This window comes from Rhagoletis pomonella, unplaced genomic scaffold, assembly GCF_013731165.1.
Source record: "Rhagoletis pomonella isolate Grant_MI unplaced genomic scaffold, Rhpom_1.0 Rhpom_scaffold_00012, whole genome shotgun sequence".
Taxonomy (NCBI): domain Eukaryota; kingdom Metazoa; phylum Arthropoda; class Insecta; order Diptera; family Tephritidae; genus Rhagoletis; species Rhagoletis pomonella.
The window spans coordinates 2,376,582-2,387,557 of record NW_023458566.1 but is presented as its reverse complement, the minus strand read 5'-3'; the positions used below and the strand labels follow the sequence as shown (position 1 = coordinate 2,387,557).

The following is a 10,976-nucleotide window of genomic DNA, read 5'->3' as shown; positions in this document are numbered from 1 at the left end:
TATTTCAAGCAAATTTTAATTTCATGAAACTAGACTATTACTATTGATTTTATATTTAGATCAATATCTATCGCTTAGTAATATAGAATGTACAATTAAAAAAAAATTCTTTGGTGTTTTATTTTTCTACATAGTACAAAGACCATAATTTTATTTTTTTAAAAACACGATCAATTTTATCAGCAAAATTGATTGGATTTCAGTATTTATAAAATTGAATTTTGCGTTTGTGTAGGCGGTTTTCTTCGCAAACATTCTCTAAACTTATAAAATTTGTCTTTTTAATGCTATCAGATGGTAGACCGATATTTTCCAAAGGTAACGAATTTCAATAAAAACCAAGCTCATTATATTAAATTTTTATATGTATTAACGTACATGTAAGTAATTTAGTAAACAATAATTTCATTCCTCTTAGCTGCCGGATGTTACAAAAATTATCGAAAATTTAGATAATTTGATAAGTAAGGACATAGCTTCGGCTGGCAAGCGTGGGCGTGATATGCTCAGTCAAATGCGAGCACATCTCAATGAAACAATTGGAAAATATACACCAGAAGTTATTAAATCTATAAATAAAGCAGGTGAGTAAATGAGATGGTTTGTGTTTAAACACAAAAAAAAGGACAAAAAAAACCGTGCAAAATTCTACACTTTTCCAAAGCCACTTACTTATACTAGTACAACATTTTTTTTCTCTTTAAAGGTAATGCTTTCCAACACGCCTCAAATGAAATCAAAATGGAACTTAACAAATTGTCGCTTGTTATAAAAGACAATACGAAGAAGTACACTGGTGTTGCGGACGATTATTTGGATGAATATGGACCGTATAGATTCTATTTCGGCATTGCAGTTTGCTCTATACTATTGCTGGTAATTTAATCTTCGACTAACTATTTATGAAAGAAGTATTTTTCCACAAATTCGTTTTTTTTTTCATTCGCAGATCTTGGTTTGCTTAGTAGCCGCATTGCTGTGTGGCATATGTGGCAAACGCCCAGACGGTTATGGTGATGATTGCTGTAATAAAGGCTCTGGTTCGCGTTTCTTGATGATGTAAGCGTTGCGGCGAATCTTTTCAATACAAAAATGGGCTACTAATGATCCTCTATCTATCCACAGGGCTGTAGCACTGATTTTCCTATTCATTTCGTTGATTGCTCTAGTAGCGCTGGCTCACTTTTTGATCGGTCTAATCGCCTACCGTGGCTTATGTCTTCCATTAAAGTAAGTGTTGTACTTTCGCGAGACTATCGAAAGTGATATTTGAAATGTAATTTTTTTCCAGGGACCCTCAAAACGATGAAATATTCGCTCAACTTGACAACTCTATTGACTTGAATAATGTACTTTATCCGCCACAAAATAAGGGCAAGCTGACTTCAGGTGGTTTACCACCTTTACGCATATCACATGTGATCACCGCCTGTCAGCGTAATCAAACCATTTACGAAGTGTTGCATATACATAATCGTATCGATATACATGAAATAAATGATTACCCAGCTCAGTATAAGATCAATCAAACCTTAGATGATTTAGTTGCTGGTATTTCTTTTGACGACAGCGATGTGCTCATACTAAGTCCAGAGGATAAACAACGCATACTGAGCCTCGGCGAATCAGCATTGAAGAACTTTGATTCTGCACAATATATTGATAATCTTAACGATACAATAACCAAATATTCATTAACCGAAATTGCTCAACAATTAAGCCAGACAGCAAATAAAATCGAAAATAGCGATGATATGAAAGATGTACGAGTTAGTTTGCGTAATCAGGCTTTGCATTTGGAGACATACGAACACAATTTGGCGATACCAATGAAAAATCAATCAGTGGAACTTATACGGCTAGCAGATGATTTGGATCATAGCCTACGCTATAAGGATCATCCATTCCACGAATCCATACCGTTGCTGGTCAATGAGATTGAGCGTGCGCAGACGTTCTTCCGCGTAGATGGACGTCAGTTTGTTAGGGCAACCGCAGAAAATTTGACACACTATTTTGCAAGTGAAATAGAGAATTATTTGAGAATGGTCGTGCAGGCAGTGGAGCGGAAAATTGGCTTATGTGCGCCGTTAGCTAATGTCTACGACTCTGGTATAGTTGCACTGTGTAGTTCTGTTGTTAATCCATTGGTAAGTAGTAGCGTGCTATTGAAATTTTCGAATATGTTGTAAAACAATGAAATTTTTGCTTCTTTTAAGAATGGTTTCTGGGCTGGCGCCGCATTGTGTGTTGTGCTCTTTTTGCCCACCTTGATGGTCGCGGTCAAATTGGCAAGCTTGTACCAGAAGTCAGATCCATATCCTGGTCCACTAGTCGAATCGTAAGTGGAAACTTACCTACCTAATCCCGTAGCGCAACTAATATTTTGTTTATGATATTTTTGTATAAACATTTTAATAATATGAGTATATTTTTTACTGAAATTTTGTTTTTTATTTGGTAGATATTTTACTAACTTTCAGAAAATAAGACTTTCGGATTTTTTGTATAGTTTATTAGCGTAATAAAGAAACATATTTTTATGCAATTAAACATCTCTTACACCTTCCATTAACAAGCTATGTCGTAGAGGCCAAATATATTCAATTATTCCCTTAAACTGAAAAGTAGGTAAGGGCCGTCTTTCAAGTAGACTCTAAACTGTATCGGCCCGTCAAATAAATTTTAAAAGTTACTTGAGAAACTTTTTCTGTACTGTCAAAATTTGTATGCAACATTTTTTGAGTTCCAGGTTTTCAATGGAATTCTATTTTTAACAAAAACAAAAAAAAAAGAATTGTAGGAAATATTCTTACTTTCGAATTTTGAAACCACCAATTTTTGGCAATTAAAGTAATCAAACCCCTCGCCCCTCTAAAATGTTAACTGAAAAAGAGAATTGCCTTGTACTAATTTAATTCTTTTTCTATTAATGAAAACATAACGCATTTAACTTTATTTGTGCATTAATTTTATTCCACATATGCATATGTACTACATATATTCATATCTATTTATCATTTTGCATGCTGCTTTTTTCACAATGTTTGTTGTCCTATGTATGATTAAATTTTGCAACTACCAATTTTCAGGGAGTATTTGTATGACGCATATAGTGAACGTGATCACATTCCATTGGCAAAGTAAGTGAAACGTTTCAAATATTTAACATTTTATTGACATTCACATTATTTTTAATACTTGCATATTTAGTTACGTGCTTTTAGTTTTGTATTTGCTATTGTTTTTTTCTAAGTTTCTTATCATGCTTTGCTTGTTTCTCGTATATAATGCAGTGGTATTACTGACAGCAAGTTACAAGTTGCACACTTGTTTTCAGATATGTACATACAGTACAGTTAGCTTATAGAGTAGTTTTTACAGGTGTTTTTTTGAAAACATTGCTTTTTTAAGTGAATTAAAACAGGACGCGTAGGTAACATTTTTCTGCTTCACGCTCAGGGTGGCTTATAAAAACTCTTGACATGAAGTTGTGTGTAAAATTCCTTGATTCCATCGCAAAATTTTATTTTTTGAATGCGCTCAATAATCGATAAATCGTGGTAAATGCGAGATTTTAATCTATAACTATTCTAGATTGCATTTCCGAAGGTTATTGAATTTCCGAGGTTAATAATAAAAATATTTTGGCGCTTACACTTTTGCTGCTTTTGTTGTTTTCGACTTGATCTTGTTGCATAAATGCAGAGACCTAAAGTTTTACGTCGCTTCCTGACGGAAAATTAATTTTATGAGAAGCTTTCAAGGCAGAAATACACTTCAACCCTGGTCCTACGGAGTGTTAGTACGCATCTCTAGTCGCTAAATTTATGTGGTTGTAATCGATAAATTTTCGGGATTGAAAACGATAAATTATCGAGATGAAAGTCGTTACATTTTCGAGACTAAAATCGATAAATTATCGAGATTAAATCGTTACATTTTCGCGATTAACATCGATAAATTAGCGAGATTAAAATCGATAAATTTTCGAAATTAAAATATAAATTGTCGAGATTAAAAGCCATAAATTTTCGAGAATAAAATAAAATATTGGATTGAAATCGATAAATTTTTTAATTAAAATCGATACGGTTTTGGATTAAAATTAATAAATTTTTGGATTAAAATTAATAAATTTTTGGATTAAAATCGATAAAATTTTTGATTAAAATCGCTACGTTTTTGGATTAAAATCCATACATTTTTGGATTAAAATCCATAAATTTTTGGATTAAAATCGATAAATTTTTGGATAAAATTGACACATTTTTGGATTAAAATCGACAAATTGTTGGATTCAAATCGATAAATCTTTGGATTCAAATCGATAAATTATCGAGATTGAAAGCGATACATTTTCCAGATTAAAATCGATATTTCTTCGGGATTAGAATCGATACATTTTAAAGAATAAAATGGAGAAATTGTCTTAAAATAGCGTCAACAACCTTTTGGGATTAAAATCGATAAATTTTCGAGATTGAAATCGATAATTTTTTTTGAGTTTGAAATCGATAAATTTTCATGATTTAAATGGATAAATTATCGATATTGTTATCGAAAAATTTCTTAATACTAAGTTTGATATTTATATTAATGATTATCAATATGTACATAGTAAGGTTTAGCAGCCACGCACATTCCGAAATGATCAAGACCTAAGCTACATATGTACGTATGTATGTAGGTGGAGCGACTCTAGCTGAAGCACATTACTGCCGTACCCACTTAATGTGATGGAGTGGCCAAAAAATTTTAGGTGGCGCATATGCGTGATAAAGGGTGCTGGGTTGTACCTGGAGCATGTCGACTTCTCCTTTCATGGCAATCGTATAAACCGGTTTTCATCTGTTTTATTTATATAGTACCCAAGGTACATTGAACAGGTAGTATCAGTAGAGCAGCTGATTTGATTTATTTTCAAATTATTTGGTCTCGAAAATGTCAAATATTTTTAATTTTTTCTCACAAAACTTCTGAATTGTTAAAATCCATTTGCATGTGAAACCTTTTTCCATACAAAACAAGCGATTGAATAGCAGCTTTTGGAACGTTCGCCCAACTCGGCAGCACGACCGCTGATTACTGGGCCTTGCAAAGGATGGATCAATGCTTCGAGAAGCAAACAAATTTACTAGGAAAGAAAGTTGCATCAATTTTTATTTTTTCCAATTTCAATTTTTTATTTTTTATAATTTTTTGTATTTCACGTGGCACGCTTTGATTTAGAAGAAAAAATTCAGAACAGTTTTTGACACTTTCGATACAAGAAGCAACAACAAAATACACGCAAATGTTGTTTTTGCTCTACTGATACTACCTGTTTAATGTGCCTTGATAGTACCGAAGAATTCTAAAAATTAATTTTATTGAAAATGTACATATACAATTTTTATTGACTTTATATCTGAATACATACTGGAAAATTTTCCACTGCAAGAAGATTTTGATTTCTAAATTAAAGCTTCACCTATTTTTAGCAGTGGTATTGTAATTTTGGTAATGATTTCTGACTAGTAACAGTTGAGCTACTGTAGAGAAAATATGCGAAATAAAACCATTTTATCCAGTTTTTTCTGAATTTGAAAGTGGGGGATCGGCTTTTTCCAAATTGCCAGTTATCGAATAATTCGAAAACCGGTTTTCGAAGAATGTTGTTTAACCTAACACCCTAACGTATAGACTATGATTGATTAGCATGAGCGGGACACTTTGAATTATACCGATGAAGCATCTTCCGCTGGATACTCAAAAAGATTTTGTGTTACCCAAAGGCGTTTATCAAGGTCAATTACTTTTATCGATATTTATGTATATCAGTGTCAATGTTTCAAAGCTATATCGTTATCCACATCGTTTCTTTGTCATTTTGATATTCACATTCACTCGAGCTCAATTTCCCATTGCATTCAAAATTCAGTCTGGCAGTTTGAGAACCAAGTGCCCGGAGCCCCATAAAAACAGCTGTGAGTCTTGTAGATCATTCTCCTATATTCTGATATGCTCCTCCCCCTATAACTAGGGCTTGGAAAATAAAATAGTCTATATTTGGCAATAAGCTAGAGGAAATATGGCAGAGCCTGTGTTCCTTGTTCATAATAGGCTGTCTGAGAAAAATTGCGACGGTGGCATAAACTTCGCTGAGTCTGGAAGTCTATATATTTTGCAATGTGAAGTTGATACAATTAGAGTTTAGGAATCACGCTATCATACGCTTATTAATAATACAATTCAATCTAAACAATTATCGCTTTTAGCCATTATTTAAACTAATTAGTAGATTTTTTTTTTAATGCCGCATCGCTATTATTATTATTATTATTGTTTTGCAAATATGTTTGCATTTACACTTTCACGTCTTCAGTTTCAAGCTTTTGCCGTTTATTTTACTTTCCAGAAAAACACAATTTTCCTAATTTATGTTCCAAGCAACTATACACTTTCAATTTAAATTTTTATAGTGGGCCAAAGAACAAGCGACGAAAGAATAAAGACCGACGTCGCGGTCGTGAATACTATGAGGAACCCGTCGCTTCCACGGCGCATGGTGTGCCACCAACTGTTGGTGTGCGTGACACTCGCTACAACGACATGGCACCCAAGTAAGTAACTATTTACATACATACATATATTTTTTTCCATAATTGCTCTTTTTCAATCGAAACCCTTGTTTTGCGTAAATGTAATTGTAAATTCAACGGCCATACAATTAAAATACTTATCAATAATATTGCTGCTATTTACTCGCCTACTGCTACATAATTTATATAATGTTGACTCAAATGCAATTTAAATGCCAATTTACTATTATTAATTGCCTTCAGCTTTTCTTATGCGCTTAATTATTGCATTGTATTTTAAATAAAATTTTGAATGCTTTTATTTTTTCTAATTTTTATTTCGCAAATATATATTTTTTTCTCTTAATTTTTGTCTTAATTTTCTTAGACCTAAGTGTATTATTGGTTCCGTTGAAACGAGGCCAAGATCATTGACGGGCGATGGTTTCTATTAGGTTAACATGTTGACTACGGTGATGATGGTGATAAGCGATGATGATGATGATGATGATGATGATGTTTATGGTGGTGTTAGTGCTGTGGTGCGTTGTTCTAATTATTTCGTACTCACACGAGCGTCCCAATCAATATGCTTCGTTAAAACTCTAACCTTTACGCTTTTCTTTTCTTTGCGCTACTACTAACACTTATGGGGTCTCACATTTGCTTCTATTAAACATTTTTTCATTTTAAATGCGCGTTCATGTGTGTGACTGACTACCTGTAAATATTAATGTTGTACTCCAAGCCATTCTGATTCTGCACTTAAAACTAAGGAATAAGTTATATGTATGTACGTTTTTATTATAAATTAAGATTTTAATTCGCGTAAAAAATGTTTAAATACTCATAGGGTGTTTTGCCCATTCTAGTGTGACCTAAATGTACCAATATTGGGTTAAATCAAATGACTTCCTCTGATGATTTTTTAAGCTACGAATACTTATTCTAGGTTAGGTTAGGTTAGGTTAGGTTAGGTTAGGTTAGGTGTGAGCTGTTGACTTTGATCACGGTAGCCGTGCGGAATGTAGTAGAAAACGCAACGAGCATGTTTGGTGAAATTCGAGAATATCCTTGAGAAATGTCTCCGGGTCCCGAGATCGATGCCTTTTGTGGAAAAATAAAAAAGATGCCTCCAACTTCTACATATAAATATTTGGAAGCGGTAGCTGGCAAAGAATCAAGTTCGCATGTTGAAAACTACTTGAGATGGAATATTAGTAACATTATCAAGGTTTTGGTCGAAGGAGCTTGTTTCTTATACAACATTCGTAATAGAGCACCCGATTCTTTTATGATTCTATCATTAAAAGACTTGAGTGCAGACGAAGACTTCCCCCTCCTAAGGCATAAGACAAAAAGTTCGCCATATTCATTAAATCTGAATATATGTAACGGAGGTTTTGTCCCATTTCGGCGTCAATACTATTTTGTTTAAAACGTTTAGCCTCTTAATTCGTGTATGTGTCTTTTCGACTTATAGGGGCCCCAAGTGTTTCTCGGAAAATGTCTCTACGGTCTTGTCAGACTAAGCTTTAACGAGGAGCTGACTGTCGAGAGTACTATTTACTACGAAATGAAGGATTTGAGTCTGACACTGACCTAAATTACCTAAAATCGAAGCACAAAGTACCTTGGGATAGCAAACATTAGTGGAAACGCAATGTGGAGAAGCAGTTAAAGAAAGCCTCTGTGGCATTGTTAGCATGTAAAACGATGTTGGGATGTACATGGGGCTTTTTGCCGGCGGTTTCTCAACGGATATTCACGGCTATGGTTTACCTAATACTGCGTACTTTTGCTGTGGTGGACAACGATTAAAAAAGTGCCAAATGCTCAACTCGCTTGATACATCACCCCAAAATCTCTTCTGGAGATTTTAAAATGCCTAAATTGTTTGATGAAAATAAAACATAAATAATAAGTGATGAATAAAAAAAATAAATGTTACATATCTTTAGGAGAACCAGCCTCTTTCCTGTAGACTCTTATGTTCTTCGCGCACATCTTTCGTCTGCGAAGACTTCTTTCCGATAACTGAAAATTCCGGTAACTGAAAATTACTGCACTGCGCTCCGCCATAAAAGACATTGTGCCCTAAAATCTTTGTGGAGAAACCAGTATTTGAAAAATTGTTTTCAGCTAAAGAATTTTCAAGTTTACCTGTTGAGTTTACTCTTTCTTTTAACCAACTTTTGAATCTAAACCGCGTTTTTAGCCTTATCGCTAATTCCCTGTGAATAAATAGTTCCCATAATTTAATATGCCAAACAAAAACTATTTGGTAAGAGCTGTTTTTTGGGTTTGCTTTATAATTTACTCTTATTTCATTATTACCCTTTCTAGGTTAGAATTTAAATTTTTTTCTTTAACAAAAAAGTATGTTCAATCACTCTTAGCTCTTTTAACGTTAGTGTTCTTCTCTGCCTAGTTTTATCAACTTTGTTTTCTACTGCACCAGCATAATATTCACCTGTCTGCGAACTTCATCGTCATCATCATTACCACCACCATCATTGCCATACATGAAATTTCTATAAAAATAGATTTCAAAGTGTTAAATTTCTAATACATACGCACTTGTATTAACAAAACTTTGTAAGTGTGCCGCAAGAGCTTCACAACATAAATATTCATGTTTGTTCAACAAATACATTCTAGCAGCATTTGCTATTACCACTTACGCTACCAATGTGGCCACATCATTCGTTTGTACTCCACTTTCTTGCTTTACACATTCATTTGTATAAAAAAGCATTATATATATGTACCTAAATAGTATATGTATATTTTTTTGTGTTATAAATTTCACCTTTACTTGCTTGCAGACATTGGGATGGCGGCCCACCGAGATACCAAAATCCCCCAATGGCACCACCTGCATCCGAGTATGAACGCCCACCGCCATATTATTATCCGGGTGCTACGGAGCAAGACTAAGTAATACAGATTGAGATACATTTTTAAAATGTCTATAGCAAAAACAACAACCACAACAAAAACAACAAATAAATAAACAGACAACAGCGCCATAAGCAGCACTTAGAATAAAATAAAGCAACAAGAAAACATATACAAAATAGCAACAACAACACTCCGCAGCGTGGCTAGCAGAGCTGGAGGAGGCCGAGAAGAAGGAGGAGATGGCATTGGCGATGCATGCAATGACGCTGAAGTGGAGAAATGGTCCCACAGAAGGGGTGTGTCTACGGCGTGTGTGGCAATGGTAGCTGCGGTGCGCGATGGCGCGCACAGCATGCGTGCTGATAGTTATTTTTGGCGCAATTTTCGAAAACGCATTTTTCTCGCTTTTTTCTTTGATCTTTGAAAACACGAAAAATTCCACATGCCACAGGCCACACACACACACACATTTTCTACTTCTTCAAAAATATAAACAAACAATCAAAAAAAAACGAAGCATATTAGCGAATAAAAAAAATTAAACTCAAAATAGTGAAAGCAAACAATACAAATAATTTCTTGATTGCGCATAAAAATGCTGGTTTCAAAAACCGAAAAGCGTGTGCTATATAATTAAACAGACATTCTTACATACATATGTAGAAGAAATTATATTTAAAAAATGAAAGAAGAAAAACACCAGATACATGAGACAAAAACGTAAACTAAAAAACAAAAACAAAACACAGCCATTATGCATTCTTCATTCCAGCGCCCCCATAGACACATGCAAACATACAATACATACACATATTTAGTAGATACTCGAAAAATGTTCGATAATATCTCAAGTATTTTAGTTAGTTTTATATTGAAGTGTTATTAAAAAAAAAAAATATATAAAAAAAGAAAATATTATATGTGCATATGTAAAATGAGACTGTATTTGTTAGGTTTTTTTAATGAGTTGGTTAGTGAGTGCATGTCTCATTAATGATGTATGTAGTAGGTACTCGCATCTTTTTCTTTCTTTTAGAAAAAAACATCACATTTGAATTTTATGCATAAAAAAAAGAAGAAAAAATCAAGTATTCATAAATTTAATAAATCCATTTCTTATCTGTATGTGTACACCATTCGATTTATTGCAAATGTTTGTTAGATTTTACATATATACATATATATATATATTTATGTATACATAAATGTACAAGCAAATAAATAATTTTAATTGTGAAAAGAAAGAAAACCATTTATAATGAAATGTACGAATTTTTTTAAATATGAAAACCAAATGTTTTTTTTTTCTTTTTGTTTATACATATTTACAAGCAAATCAAATAGAGTTAAAAATTTAGTCTAGCATTGAATTTTGCTTTAAGTTGAAAATTTTTTACAAGTATATATATATTTTTTTTTAATTCCATGCAACCTTAATTGCTCACCAAGCTGCTGAGCTAAAATATGAGTTGTGTATTTTTGCAACGATTTTGTCACAAAAATTATATG

General features: G+C 33.2%; 1 protein-coding gene across 2 annotated transcripts; it reads left to right on the top strand.

Moving 5' to 3' along the window:
- Positions 1–237: 237 nt before the first annotated feature.
- Positions 238–10,539, top strand: LOC118747675 (prominin-like protein). 2 transcript variants are annotated; one of them, XM_036481736.1, is made up of 10 exons: positions 238–318; positions 419–584; positions 707–876; positions 950–1,059; positions 1,126–1,230; positions 1,292–2,150; positions 2,220–2,341; positions 3,093–3,143; positions 6,465–6,605; positions 9,392–10,539. In XM_036481736.1, the coding sequence occupies exons 1-10, from the start codon at positions 295–297 to the stop codon at positions 9,501–9,503; spliced, it is 1,860 nt and encodes a 619-aa protein (XP_036337629.1). In that variant the 5' UTR covers positions 238–294; the 3' UTR covers positions 9,504–10,539. The 2 variants fall into 2 exon arrangements, with proteins under 2 accessions (XP_036337629.1, XP_036337630.1); XM_036481737.1 differs by lacking the exon at positions 3,093–3,143.
- The last annotated feature ends 437 nt before the right edge of the window (positions 10,540–10,976 follow it).